The 14,621-nt window shown below is 35.0% G+C and overlaps 3 protein-coding genes across 7 annotated transcripts; 1 reads left to right on the forward strand and 2 right to left on the reverse strand.

Moving 5' to 3' along the window:
• Window positions 1-1,176: 1,176 nt before the first annotated feature.
• Window positions 1,177-5,447, reverse strand: LOC123871985 (myb-like protein X). Of its 3 annotated transcripts, XM_045916099.1 has the most exons (3): window positions 5,335-5,447; window positions 3,686-4,924; window positions 1,177-1,748 (listed from the first exon to the last, which is right to left on the reverse strand). In XM_045916099.1, the coding sequence occupies exons 2-3, from the start codon at window positions 4,914-4,916 to the stop codon at window positions 1,696-1,698; spliced, it is 1,284 nt and encodes a 427-aa protein (XP_045772055.1). In that variant the 5' UTR covers window positions 4,917-4,924; window positions 5,335-5,447; the 3' UTR covers window positions 1,177-1,695. The 3 variants fall into 3 exon arrangements, with proteins under 3 accessions (XP_045772055.1, XP_045772046.1, XP_045772038.1); XM_045916090.1 differs by having other exon boundaries at window positions 1,177-1,753; window positions 3,691-5,440; XM_045916082.1 differs by having other exon boundaries at window positions 3,686-5,440.
• Window positions 5,448-6,270: 823 nt separating this feature from the next.
• On the reverse strand, window positions 6,271-7,450 carry LOC123872021 (cartilage-associated protein-like). The gene is made up of 2 exons (XM_045916138.1): window positions 7,308-7,450; window positions 6,271-7,101 (listed from the first exon to the last, which is right to left on the reverse strand). The coding sequence occupies exon 2, from the start codon at window positions 7,099-7,101 to the stop codon at window positions 6,424-6,426; it is 678 nt and encodes a 225-aa protein (XP_045772094.1). The 5' UTR covers window positions 7,308-7,450; the 3' UTR covers window positions 6,271-6,423.
• A 1,981-nt stretch (window positions 7,451-9,431) lies between these two features.
• Window positions 9,432-13,861, forward strand: LOC123872054 (cilia- and flagella-associated protein 161). 3 transcript variants are annotated; one of them, XM_045916188.1, is made up of 8 exons: window positions 9,432-9,620; window positions 10,147-10,236; window positions 10,687-10,759; window positions 11,003-11,168; window positions 11,548-11,632; window positions 12,048-12,206; window positions 12,937-13,026; window positions 13,577-13,861. In XM_045916188.1, exons 1-8 carry the CDS (start codon window positions 9,561-9,563, stop codon window positions 13,679-13,681), a joined length of 828 nt encoding a protein of 275 aa, XP_045772144.1. In that variant the 5' UTR covers window positions 9,432-9,560; the 3' UTR covers window positions 13,682-13,861. The 3 variants fall into 3 exon arrangements, with proteins under 3 accessions (XP_045772144.1, XP_045772150.1, XP_045772155.1); XM_045916194.1 differs by having other exon boundaries at window positions 11,006-11,168; XM_045916199.1 differs by lacking the exon at window positions 12,937-13,026.
• The last annotated feature ends 760 nt before the right edge of the window (window positions 13,862-14,621 follow it).

Genomic DNA, 14,621 nt, shown 5'->3' on the forward strand with positions numbered 1-14,621 from the left:
CAGTAGAAATGACTATAGTAACACTGGTAAACATAATATTGGTACCTAATTTCATTATTTTCATTTGTAAATTCAACCAGAATGAAGTCTTTTTGTTTTACAAATGAAATGGGTAACATTGGTATCTACTTATACGTAATAGCGGGAGTTTTAGAATGCCAATGGGAGGCTAAGCTTAAAGCCTGATCAGAAAAATAAAATACCTCGCTATATTGAGGAAAATTCGTGTAACCATCGTGGCATTACTATTTACAAGATAATAAAGACAAATTATAGTGGCGCCCCCAGAGCTAGTATTTTTCGTTTTTTGTTGTATTCTGTGCTAGATATTTCAACTGCGTCTGACAGTTCTGACCTCTCCCTTTCTAATTATTCCTTCGTCGAAGTGGGATATAGCGAGTAGGTACGCTTTCCTGAGAAAGCCTGAAACCACCTGAAACGTACCTTTATGAACAGTACGACAAGGATCTTTTGGCGCGTGGCCAAAATCAGAACTAACGCCGCCATCTTGATGAATGCTGCCTGCTCATAGAGATAGTGCCGATTCGTGGTCTGTGATAGTGCCCCCTTGGACGTGGTGTTGCTAATTAAAAACTCTGAAATTCACCATTTTAATTTTTAATATTGCCATTCCAAATCACATCACGATAATAATATAATAATATTAAGTCCTGAATAGGTATTTGAGCAGGTAAACATGATAGGTTGCAAGTCCCTGGCCTATCAATGGTTTTTATGATTCTTTTTCGATGCACAATTCAAGGAACCGCTTTCCTAATATCTCTTTCAGTTAAAATTATATAAAACTAGCCGATGTCCGCGACTTCGCCCGTTTTTGGAGCCCGTTTTTAAAAACCCCTTGGGAACTCTTTGGTTTTCCGGGATAAAAAGTAGCCTATGTGCTAATCCAGGATATTATCTATCTCCATTTCAAATTTCAGCCAAATCCGTCCAGTGGTTTTTGCGTGAAGGAGTAATAAACATACACACACACATACCTACAAACTTTCGCCTTTATAATATTAGTGTGACTTATTCGATTTTTAACATTGACCAAGCGCCAAAAGATCCTTATCGGACTGTATCTCAAGGCAAGAGTGAATCTGATCTAAATTCAGATAATGTCTTAATAATAATAAAGAAGATTCATGATGGCTTCCTAAAACCTATTAGGGTGGTTATCGATTTTCGTTTTAAAAGCGCAGTTTTGAAAAAAAAATGTTTTTATTTTTATTAATTTTTTTTTTTGTATATACACATAAAGATTACAGTTTGAAAAAAAATCACATGTACAAGGCCTCTTCGTAACTCTAACAGTTTTCCGGAAAATTGATGGAGTGTAATGAACTAGTGGAAAGAAATGAAAATCACTAGGAGTGTAGTGACCTATCGTCGGATAAAAATGAAACCAATCATACTTTTATTAGTCAATCATTAAAATTATATGAAAAAAACTAATAAAATTGAAATAAAATCTCAACCTTAAGTTTAACAGTAAACAAGTATAATTATCACAGCGAAAATTATAATCATTGGTGAATTTAAAGAAAGAACTTGCGTTTTTAACAATTTGTTTTAAAATAACATCTAAGAATAAAGGTAATTAATTATTTGGCATACACATTTAGTAAATTATTTTTAAAACAAACAGTTATATACTGATTAGTACTTGATAAAATCATGCATAGATAATATTCATAAAACAGTAGGCATATGTATTATAGAGAAAAAACAAAGACAGTGGAATACACAAAAGCACAGATAAACACCAAAAAAATTGTGATACTTATATTGAAACTAATGAAAAACATTCAATGGTAAATTAAAATATAACAACTATCTTTCTTAAAAATAACACTATAAGTTTTCATTAATCTTTTCTTAACTCAATGTTAAATCTTAACGCAAAGTCAACCTTCAAATTATGAATTGAATATGCATAATCATCACATCATAGCAAAACTCTAAACTCAAACTAAAATTAAAATTATACCCAGATGCCTTACGATTCATTTGTAATTAATATTGGGTAAATCATGGAAGGTGTACTGTCCCCTCCGGCTCTCGTGAGGCTGATTTAATAGCTGAATGATTCGAGATTCGGGCACAATATCTTCATCTGTAATTGACGGCCAAACGAACTTCATATTCTTCCCGCAGCTTTTTTTCAAAAAACCCACTTTATATTCATGCTTATCATAAATTTTATCCATTATTTTCCCTACATAATAAACGAAATGGGGCCTACTTTCATTTATTCTGTATTTGACAATAACCCAGTCATCTACGTCATATTTTAAATCCATATCGTACATAATATTCATCATGATGTTTTCTTTATTATTCTCAGTTTCTACTAGTGACTTTGATGCTTGTTGTAATTTAAAACTTTGGTAATCAAAGGGGATGTTTGAGATTATTTTTAGTTTTTCTTTCACTGGTAAATCACCAGGGACGGGTTCTGATGACACTTTATTTACTAATGAATTATCATTAGTAAACAAAGTGCCATCGAATTCGTTTAAAAACATACTTTCTGATCCAATATTATTGCATATTGTATCCGAATCAATGTCAACTGCACCGATATTCGGTGCAGTTGATTCTTGGGTACCGATATTCGGTACTGCCAGCTGAGAATAATTCAGACTATCATCCAGTAGGCCAATAGCGGTGTTCGTGCTCTGCCCAAAGCCCATGTCTAACATGCCTAGATGCTTTTGGTGCTCACAGGGTATGTAGCTACTTAAGCAGGTGAAGCAGCTAAGGCTTCTAAGAGCTACAGTGAATTGTAATTCTGATGACCATAATACTTGGTGAACTTTATTGGTTCCTTTGAAGCTTGGGATAGTGCCAGGAAACCTTTTGCGGGTAATTTCTTCCTCAGAAATAATTGATATTTCCACATTGTGAACATTTTTTCGAATAATATTAACCAAGTCTTCAAAAGAACCAACGTCACCACCAAATGTGACGTGACTGTCTGCCGTTCTTTTGATAACCGCACCAACACCATCGGGCGCACCTTTGCCGTGACCGGCTTCTTGGTAATTCCAAGTGATAATTTCAATCAGTGGATTATGCTGATGAATTTTCGTTACCATGTAGAATATGAACCGATTCCTATACTGGCTCGACGGGGAGTCCGATAAAAAATGAACTCGGGTCAGTGAGGGCACTAACTGTTTTGCTCTATCCAAGAGCGGTGTTATGTGAGCCCATATTGCTGAGGCATCGTGGTTAATACATTGGCTCATCGTGCATATAGATTTTGTAGACAAACCTTTATCTCCATCCATGTAGTACAAAACTACTGTGTGTAAAGACACTTGGCCCCTGCTACCACCAAAGTGGTATGATTGTATTTCCTCGTGATATTTCAGACAATAGTTCTCACTAAAGTCGACATGTACCAGAATTTCAGTGTCTTTTAAATTATTTTTAAGTTCTGTGATAGCCTGGTATTGAACCACAATATTACGCACGTGGTTAAAAAAAAATTTCAATGTATTGTCCAACATAATGATAATGTTTCGTGGTTTGTCTTTCTTTTTGTTTTTAGTTGTCACATTTTTTACCTTTTTTTCTCCATTTTTATCTGTGTAATTCTGTTTTTCGTTGATCCATTGAAAATAATCAATCTCTTCACTGTCGTTAAATTCTTTGTACACCAAAGATTTTCCTTCACAATCGGTACAAGATCTTCCTAGACAGTTTTCGTTATATGGGTCGCAACAGAGGCTATTCAATACATCTGTTGCAGAGTTTTCTGATATGATGTTTGATTTTTTTAGAGCCTTTATCAGAAGATTAACATTTGAATGCAACTTGCACTGGCATGTATCCCGATTATCTTTAGGAAAGACAATCCAGTAAGGTCGATTCTTGCAAAATACAGTGTAGCTGATCATGCCGTGCTCTTTACAGAACTTTTGATGTAAATTCTTTAAACTATCGTTAAGGTATCTCTTTTGTTTCTTACTGTTACAACGTTTAATATATTCATTTTTTCCAGAAGCCATACGACTATTCGAATCGTCTTCAAAAAATCTCTGTATCACTGCTTCGTTCTTGTTTTCTTTTTTTTTCAATTTTGACCTGATAGTAAACGGAACTTTTGTAATTAGTTTGTGCTTCCTTAACCTTGCATCATTTGGGCATACTATTCTCTCTGCAAAAGACCTTTTTTCGGTCTTGTCAAGTTTTTTATAGTTTAATTTTACCTGATGCGTAAATGTCTCATTAAATATTAGTCTCTTTTTGACCTCTTCAATTTCGCCACTCTTTATTTCTTTAATAGCCTTAGTCACATTTTTTTCAATGGTATCTTCTAGAGATTTTTGTCGTACTTCGTGTTGTTTCTTCAACTTTATTTGTAGGTTTCTTTTTTCTTTCTTTAATTGGTTGATTTCCTTTTGCAATTTGTTTATAGTTTTGGTGACTTTGTATCTAAATTTTCGATTTGACGAGGTTGGTGTTGCAGAAATTTTGTGTCTCAATTCCTTGTTGAGCTGAGGAGTAGTTGGCTTGTCTGAGGAGATAGAATCGACAATAATTTGATTGGGTTCTGGAATTTCAGGTGAAATATTTCTAGTTTCATTCACTTTTTTAGGAGCTTCAGGGGTATCATTGACCAATATCTTTTCAACTTTATTTTGCTCCCTCTTTTTTTTCTTATATTTCAAAGAGTTTTTCTTCCATCTTTTTCTCTGTTCACGTTGTGCTCGAGCGGACATTTCATTGATGTTGCGAATTTTTTTCTGTTCTTTTCTTAAGAGGTAATTTTTTCGGTCTTTTTCTTGTTTAATTTTAAAAAGTTCTGGATTGTTTTTTATTTCCTCGTATTTTTGACGTTTTCTCAATCTATCTTTAGCTAACTTTTCTTCTTTTGTAAGTTTTTTCTTTGTTTTACTCATACTCGCTTCTGTAATAAATAGGTAACATGAAATATAGTCATTCCAAGAGCAAAGTTCAGTTTTAAAGTCCCTTTCTCGATGAAATTTACTTTAATACGGCACATCAAATCTCTTTACATGTATTAGAAATTATAATATACAAATCAATATTATTAATAATCTATATTAAGCATATATATTAAGTATTTAAAAGCATAGCTATACCAATAGTCATTCAGCTCCAAGGTCGGTCATTACGTTCCAAACCTTTTTGGAGAGGAATGGATATAAATGAACTGGAAACAAATGACCATTTCGATTTTAAATTTAAAATACTTGAGATACATGAATGCATAAAATCTCTGAAATATAACTCTGAATAGAAACAAAACATAAATACTAGTACTAAATATAGAAAAAAATAAAAAAAATAACTCACCGTGAAAACCGATGGAACGTAGTGAACTCTAACACGTGACAAAATACTCCTGACAACTCGAGAATTTTTTTTTGTGCTAATCGAAAGACGACTGTCCTATAACAGAACAGCAGCAGCACTGACAGAGACGCCGGATGCGCGGGAGGAATAAGCCGTTGCTCTACACGTTTGAACACGTCGTAAAATAGCGATTCCATTCCCAGAGCACGTAATGACCGTTTGCGACTGACAAAATTAAAAGTTGTATTATTTTAGGGTTGGAATGGTTTTATAAATAACAAAGGGTAAACAGTATAATCTTATATATTTGTTTAATTTGAAAAACAAATTCACTATGTCGTTTGATGCATACGAACTGAGTAAAAAAAATATTAATTCACTAGATGGGCATTTGCATACGGACACAAATGACTTTTCCCACAGGATTTTCCTAATTTTATTTTAATCTGAGCATTCAGCCCGTTTGTAATAGGCTGCCTTTTTGCATCTTTTGAGTCGTAATAAGATAATCAAAACCATTTTTTCCATAATTCATAAAATATAGCGGTTTTAGCCTTTGCAAGGTGTTTCGAACGAAAAACGATAACCACCCATTACTATCAATGTTAATCTTAATTGCATTAATATAATTACTACGTTTTATGCACACTGCACTGAGTACTTTTTACATATGGTTTTAAGTAAAGGTGATAATTCCTATCTATAGTCTATACATTTACTCTTTGTATCAGATGGTTCACCAAAGAGTATGTAATCACTATGGTTCACTCGAGTGCCTCATTTTGCAGATCTTATAATGGTCCATCCAGATTTTGATGTAACTTGGCACCTACAAAGATAGCATATTTCTCAGTAGAACATACAAATAGACTACTGTTTACTATACCAGGAAATTAGACATAGTTCCAAGCATCATCTATTAGTCTACAGTTAATAAAAGCAGAATTATTATTATACAAAATGTATTTTTATAACAAAAAAATATGGCACATAGTACAAAGTAGAAAATTACATTATATTTGGTAAAAACATTGGTGGCTTAAATACTAAAATAGAAAAAATTACATTATCTTAAAAATAAATATTTGCCTATATTGAATTGGCATTAGTGTCACTATTATCTTCTTTATGAAAAAAATCCAACAGTTGCTTTTCATACTTATCTCTCTTAAAATAGTATATTATGTCTGGTATTTCCATAAATTTTTTCTCATCAGTGAGAGTTTTATAGATGATTTTGTTCTCAAGCATATCTTCATCATTAGGATATAGTGCTAAATATGTGGCAACAGCTTTTGCAGCATCGTCAATTCTATCTAAATGGTAATAGGAAATTTGTATATAATTCAGTATGTCAGCCAATATTTCCACCCCAGACTTATAGGGTGGTTTCAAGTCATCTTGACATTTCTGTCTGCATGTTAAAACGGAGGCAATATTATTTGAAACTGTTATAGCAAATTCAGGTGACCACTCCTGCTCAGGTTGACGGTCGCATTCAGCACGACAGGAATTTTCCCAGGAAAGAAAATGGGTTAGAGCCTCTTCCATATTGTTTACAGTTTCACCCCATTTCTTTTGATTATAAGCCTGTTTGCCAAGTTTGTAAAGAACTTCATAATCATCACGTTCCAAGTCAATTACTTCTGTTGCATCCACTTCAGGCTGCTGAACATAATAATCAACATTTTTTTTCATGTCTACATCATCAGGATGTGCCATTAAATATGTGTAAGTGGCCGAAGCAGCTTTAGGTAAATCATTCATCTGGAAATAACATATATGAAGATATGCATAGGGTTTTTTTGACTGCATATAGTCTAAAACTGTGTCAGAAACATTATTGTATATATGTACATCTTCAAATCCTTGTCGCTGGCAATGTGTTAAACATTGTCTAGCATTAAAGAAAAATTCAAATATTTTCAGATCTTCAATGTTTTCAACTTCAGTCTTCGGAATTTCAGACTTACATTTCATCCTACAATTAATGAGTACACCTTTGTACACTGTGTACAAATGTAAACTTTCTTCAAACTGCACAATACATTCAGACCACCGCTCTTTAGTATAAGCGTCGACACCTTTTTGATACACTATATCTAGTGAAGAAAATTTAAGCGTTTGGCATAAAATTATTGTGCCTAAGAATATTACTAATTTTATTATAAACGGAGAACACATTATTTCGTTTAAAACGATTCATAAATCACAATAATTCCTGTTTAAAATATTTCAATTTTCAATGTGCTCCACATGTGTTCAATCCATCAATGACAACACAAGATAATCACAGACTAACAATCAATTTCAGACTTCAGTTGTTATATACTTTACAAATAATCAAGGAACAAAATACTAAATTCAACAATAACCCGCGTCTAGCCCGCGTCACAGTTCAGCGCAAGTTCAGCGTCCCGCTGAGCAAAAGTTTAATAAGGCGGGGCGCAAACATTCAGGTTCTTATTTCCTTCTACAGAAATCAGTTCATCTGGGTCATCATCGGCAGTGCCACGTCAGTATTACCTATAATAATTAGACTAGATGCGCCTGCGTGGATTTAGTTAGGTTTTCAAAAATCCCATGGGAACTTTTGATTTTCCAGGACATAAGTAGCCTATCCGTAATAGGCCGTCCCCGGGATGCAAGCTATCTCTGTATCACATAAAACATTTAACGGAGGATCCTTTAAAAATCCCGTTGCATCACTAGGAGTTAGGAATGCAATGTATCAGGGTTGAGGAATTGGGTCCTCGAGTTCAACCGCAAAATCTTTACTAATTGGTAAAGGTACCTCCAGTTTCAATTTATAACCGAGAGTTTAAAGCCCAACGCCGTTTATTTTTATTTTTCCGTCTGTCTGTGCCAAGCTGAAACTACTGAATGCATTTAATGAAATTTACCTATTTACGTAGTTATAGCTAATAACCTTGACCCGAAAAACAACAGTTTCATTCGGGATAGGGAATGCAGTATTTCGTCGATATTACTCCATAGCTATATACGTCAGAAACATAATACCTATTATATTTACCTATGTCTATCAGGTCTGTACCGTCAAAATAGCTCATTGATTTTGAGGTCGTGGTCGCCTTATGGACTTAAAATGGATATTAGGTTTATTATGAAACCATGTTTGCGTTCAGCCTAATGGATAACGAACTTTTAACCTATTTAAAAAGTGATAAACATGCGCGAGATTAATAGGCGCGAGATGACCTTATTACAAGTCAGATAATATTTGTAGCAAAAATGATATTATGTAGTATGTACCTACATATTAAATGCCTTCAAAAGGTAAATATTTAGGTAGGTAGCAATAATATGTTTCAAAGTTTTAGTCATCCTAATAAAAGTTTGATTCTTCAGACGAAACATGAAAATCCCAAAAGCGTGTTAATGTCGATATTGGTGATTAGATACCGAGATCCACACGAGGCGAGATGTGAACCGACAAGAAATAGAAAAAACCGGCCAAGTGCGAGTCAGACTCGCGCACCGAGGGTTCCGAACTCGGTTATTTAACCGACATTTCATAAATCAGAAACTATTACGCATAATAATAAATACTTACAAATCTTTATGGCGTCAACCTACAAATAACAATAAATTCGTACCTAGTTCGTAGCCATGAACCTTTAATAGCACTAACCTCTACCAATTATGTATTCTGCGCCTCTACTAATAGATACAAGTACCTATGCTGGATTTACGATTTTCGCTTATTTGGCGCTGATAGCAGCAGTGAGTGTCATGTGAGCATACTCGGAGCTAACTATGAACTCTAAACTAGGAACTAAATGTTAGAGATGAGACATCTGCCAACCTCGACGTGTTGACACTACGTCAACACAAAGGCGGTGTCAATTTTAATTCCCAGTAGTAACACTTGGTGAGGAATTTCGAATCAGCAAATTTTGAATGACCTTTTCCAGCGTACCTACTTGTATATGCCCATTTCAGTGACCATCAGAGAACTATAGATTTTTTTTTTAATTTATTTTACGGCCCTGGAAGAGAACTATAAAGTGATCAATAGACCACAGAGTAGGTACATTGGTGATTGGTAAGACTTTGGACTTTGTGATTTCCGGATTTCCGGTAGTAACCGTTTTCCAAATATTCGAGTAAAAGGATTTAAAAGCTGCACCAAACTTATTTATTTTTAAACTATTCATATTAAATACTTTTTAATTATCTTCCTAATAGCTTACTAATTCAGCAAAATGACCTATAACAATTCAGTATTAGTGGGAAATTGGAGTGAAGAGAGATTACAAAATGAGGTTATAATAGTTTTTATGATTAGTAAAATTAGAATTTAACTGGAATTCAATAGTTGTTGTTCAAGTTTTGGCCTTCGTGAAATTCGTGTTAAGTTGTAACTAGTATGCTCCTATTGAATAATAATAAATATAAATTCATGGTACAAAAGCTGTGATCATCACATAACACATTGCTCAGAGTCGTATATTCCTTGATCCCTTGGCTCTATGTCACAATCGCAATTATGATTGTTTTTCCATAAGTCAGCCGTCATGTAGACCGGGTTCCGTAAGAAAACAAGTTTTGTATAGCCACACCTCTGATGGTTTTATACTCTTTCTCTTATGACTAAAATGCACTATCCCAGTTAGATTAGGTGCTTACATAAATTCAGCCATTGGGATTGTAGCATTGTGATACCTAATCACAAAAGCAATCAACCTGCCAAGCGCAGCATGTATTGTACTCATAGCTCGATTTATTGGGGTCTTCCGGGTCTTCGTAGTAGGTACCTACTATTTTATAATTTTCTTAACAATTTAACAGTACGAGTTCAAGCTTTTCCTGCGAAAACGTGATAGGCGTGAGCTGTTACTTCAACGATCAAGAAATTTATTCAGCAACTTGCTAAAAGAGGTAGACCGTATAAATTGCGCTATTCTTTTATTTTGTATTTGATCCGGTTTTAAAGTTAACAGTTTTACAAAATTACGATAGTAAGGCATTTTTTATTTAAGGTATTTAGCAATTATAATACTTATTTTGATAGCTATGTGCTATACCTATGTTTGTTTACCTTTTCCAATATTGACGTTTGGCACGAGGTAATTTTCATCCTAAAGAATATGGGCAGAGGATATTTTTTATCCGTCTGTTTGAATCCATACCTAATTATATTATTATAATGCACCCTTAGTGTGTCCATGGCTTTTTATGGATAGTAATTACTAACCCACGGGCTTCCCGAATATAAATTTTGGCAGTATCAACTATTATTATTGACTAGCGCGCCAAGATTAGATAAAAACTCCAAAGGTCATTTAGATAGGAAAGTACCGACCTAAAATACCGATTATTTTGTTTCAGAGGCCCCTTGCCATTAGCGGAACTTTCGTGCTTTTTGGCTTTAACGTCCAAGTAGTAGCTTCAGATATGCCATGTAGGTAATAAAAATATTTACATTTACTTCATGTTTGCCATGCGTTGCAAATTGCAATACCCCTTTGAATGCCAATGAAAGACTCCTGCGCCACCTATTTGTACGCATGATGTAGGTACTTGGTAGCTGGTGGATAGATAGGTAGGTATTGCTCTAGAAAATCGTAGGAACGCAAGTCCCAGCAACAAGTGTTCGTAACTCAACTAGTAGGTATTACTTATCTAAAAAATACATATTCACAAGTAGCGAAGAAAACGGCGGCTGGAGGTAAACCACAGTATGGCTTGGCTCTATCAAGCTTGGTGACCGAACGCCAAGTGGACTACATGCAAAATATCAACGACGGTTGCCTCATGACTTTGTCGCCGATCGTCACACCATGCTGCAGGAACACTTTTGTTATACTAAGGTTAAGTTTTTTTTTTTTTACTCGACCATTACCGCCAAATCCGAGACTTGGTCGCTAACCATGGACCTCAAAAGAAAGCTCAGCCGGGTGATAGAATTAGGGAAATCAGGTGTAGATATGAAGGTACCTAGTGGCATCGCTGTAAACTCTAGGTATAAATAATTACAAATAAGTGGGTAAAACGTTTTCTATGTTTACATAGGTAATGTCTCTATTGAAAATTTCTCAAATAATCTACCTATTACTAATTAACTATTTATATTGGGGCTTCCAAAATTTCCATTAAGGCAGTACGAAAATTTCTATAATACTAGGTTTCTTACCTAATATACATTAAACCTAACATAAAATTTCTTTTATACTAAGTTCCTATTTACAGTACCAAAGACGAAAATATCCATGGCCAGAAAATGAATTATGGAGACGAATTTCTGTTGAGAGCAGAAAATTATGGAGATCCTGAGGTAAGGGTCTGCGAGATAAATGACTAGTAATTTATGCCTACTTTATTATCAGGTACGTCCATTATATAAGACTTTTTAGTTATAACATAATTATGGAAATTGGGGGAAAATTTGGTCTGAAGATTGGTATCTGAGAATAATTATTTCGTGAAACTATACAGGGTGTAAGGGTTGGCGATCAGTTCAAGACTGATTATTTATTCAAATGACATCGATGTTAACTTTTATTTCAGAACCTAAATTCATCCCAAAGAATTAGCAGCCATAAGTACCTACCTAATCTAATTTTTCCATTGTTGTTTTCTTCTGCTTCATTTCTTGTTTGGTGGCTTTTTCTAGTGCCAAACCAGCGCAATGCACTTATCTGATTACTATGGATTGACAATAACCATATTATAAAGAATTTATTTACTAGGCAGCGCCTCTGTATGTACGATACACTCCGGAAGGAGTGCCGGGACCTGCAGACAGGATGCCTATAAGGTTGAGCGCTACCAAAGACACCAACTGCAGATGGACCACCATGCCCCTGCTTCCTTGTGATCGCCTTGAAGGCTTAGGTAGTCCTATAAAGGTATACAATATTCACTTCATTGTTAAAATATGTAGTCTTTACTATGGCGAAGCAAATAAATGTGTTGTGTATGTGTCTTAGCGTCGCACCGATTAGACTACAGATTTTAAAGGGAACACATGATGAACACACCTTGAACACGTATTGCACACGTTTTGAACAAGTGTTGAACACGAGTTGAACACGCGTTAAACACGAGTTGAACAGGTGTTGAACACGAGTTGAACACTTATTGAACACGTGATGGACTCGCGTTGAATACGTGTTGAACACTTCGTAAGTACGCGTTAAAATAATGATTGATGACCACACGTTTAATACTTGTTGAACGCGAGTCGAACTGGAGATTCAGAACGAGAGTTGAACTAGAGTAGAACTAGAGTTGAATTAGAGACAAGTTTAATTCTAGCTCAACCTAGTCTAGAGTTGAACTGGAGTTAAACTATACAGTTGAAATAGAGTAGAACAGCTACAGGTGAACTAGAGGCTAGAGTTAAGCTAGAATTGAACATGTTTAGTCCAAAATCGAATTTGCAAAATGGAGTTTCAGTTTTGGACTAGGAAAGGCTGTTCTAAATTGGCCTGGGTTTGACAGAAGCCGAAGTTTTGGCTTTGGACTAACTTTTTGTCTTGGATTGCCTCAGGCATTTGTGACGATTGCCCAGATTAATCGCGATGTGCCGTTATTTCGGCTTTGGACTATTTACATAGACATTTTGTCTTCATTCAGACAGGAGCGAGGCTCATTATAAAGAATTGCGTCGCAGATAAAAGTTTATGCGTTATGAATCAAAGTTGGATGCAAACGTTTTTTGGACCTGTAAGTTATACACTTATCTACTTACCTATCTTCTACTAGCTAGGTAATAAATATTACCTATGTTAAATAGATACCTATGCGTAGGTATATAGGTACAGGTAAGTATGTAACAATTTGTCCATGTGTGAAATCTGAAGTTTAAGTAAGTTAAGCTCCTAATATTATAGTTATTCACATGTTATCAAAGGAAATTGCTGAACCAACTTTGATGGAATTTTCGCCGCCGATAGTGGCAAGGAGTGCCTAGCCTACTTTTTAATATTAGGCACCTAGATGTACTAATTTGATAATAACATCTTCTACAGCTAACTTCACTCCCAAATATTTGATGTACCTAATGTTAATAACAAAACGTCGTTTTGAGTGAATAACTTCAACTCAACTTACTGACCTACTACGAAAATTGACAATACTTTGTACCTACTCTTAATTAAAAACAAAAATATTACATACGTAGACAAAGTTGCGTACAATAATAGTATTTAAGTAGTTAATAGTTATTACATAAGAGACAAATAAGAGAGAAATAAAATTATTATGATGCTTACAGGAATGCGGAGTGACCTGTCGGAATTACATCGACATTCATAAAAGATTCACTGCCGAAAATATATTTACTCTAGTTAGCGACGTGGAGACAAAAAAGATGAGATAGGGCTTATCTACCTACTTACGTATATAAAATGAATGAACTTTGACTTTAAACTACATGATATACCTACCTAGTTCGCGAAAGGTCGACATGGCAATCGGGGTAGGGATGCCCCGTGCGCCCCTCCACGACTCACCTCATGCCCCAATTGCCATGTCGATCTGTCGTGAACTATACTTATTACTTAATAATAATTTATCCTTTGGTAATAAAGCTATTTTTTTATTTATACTTATTCTGAAATGTGTTCTTGATTACAAAATTGTTTCTTTACCGAAATACGAGTTTTTTATTTATTTCTTATTTTTTATTCGTCCGCGTGGATATAGGTTTTTAAATATCCCGAACTTTTCGATTTCTGGGAAAAACTGTACTCCATGTAATTAATTCAGGCTATAAGCTACGTCCATTCCAAAAATTCAGTCAAATCGGTTCAGTCATTGTGCGTCAAAGAGTAACAAACATCCAAACTATATCACATATTTTGCTCGGGCTGCATTGAGCTCAGACTGCAGGCAATTGTACCTAATTTGAAATATCGGCCAAGTGCGAGTCGTACTCGCACACGAAGGGTTCCGTACCAACGTAGAACTAATAATACTTTAATTTTTCTTAATTGTCGCGGGGACCTTTTTGAATTTTTTATTACCTATTTGTTATTATAGCGGCAATAGAAATACAAATTTCGGGACAACCCTGCCTATTACGGTTGACGAGATACAGCCCGCTGACAGACAGACAGACGGCCAGTCGGACGGACTGAAAATAAAAAAGTAAACACGGTTAGAGAAGGTAAGGTGATCACACTGAACAACGGTCAGCGCCGACGTCTGCAGTTGAAACCCTCTGCATTTCTTCTGAAGCAGTTGCACGAATTTTCAGTAAGTACCTATTGAAAAAGGCGTTGCGTTCCTCTTGTGGCGTAGTTGTGTGTGTGGTGTTA

This window comes from Maniola jurtina, chromosome 2, assembly GCF_905333055.1.
Source record: "Maniola jurtina chromosome 2, ilManJurt1.1, whole genome shotgun sequence".
NCBI classification, from domain to species: Eukaryota; Metazoa; Arthropoda; class Insecta; order Lepidoptera; family Nymphalidae; genus Maniola; species Maniola jurtina.

Bases quoted from the DNA above. Each gene is read 5' to 3' on its own strand.
- LOC123871985 (XM_045916099.1), bottom strand. From the start codon at position 4,916: ATGAGTAAAACAAAGAAAAAACTTACAAAAGAAGAAAAGTTAGCTAAA. The intron at 1,749-3,685 runs AAGGAAAATCTT...TGTGCTTTTGTG, and splicing joins AAGATCTTGTACCGATTGTG to TATTCCACTGTCTTTGTTTT.
- LOC123872054 (XM_045916188.1), top strand. From the start codon at position 9,561: ATGACCTATAACAATTCAGTATTAGTGGGAAATTGGAGTGAAGAGAGA. The intron at 9,621-10,146 runs GTTATAATAGTT...ACAATTTAACAG, and splicing joins AAGAGAGATTACAAAATGAG to TACGAGTTCAAGCTTTTCCT. The intron at 11,633-12,047 runs GTAAGGGTCTGC...TTTATTTACTAG, and splicing joins AAAATTATGGAGATCCTGAG to GCAGCGCCTCTGTATGTACG.
- LOC123872021 (XM_045916138.1), bottom strand. From the start codon at position 7,101: ATGAATGATTTACCTAAAGCTGCTTCGGCCACTTACACATATTTAATG.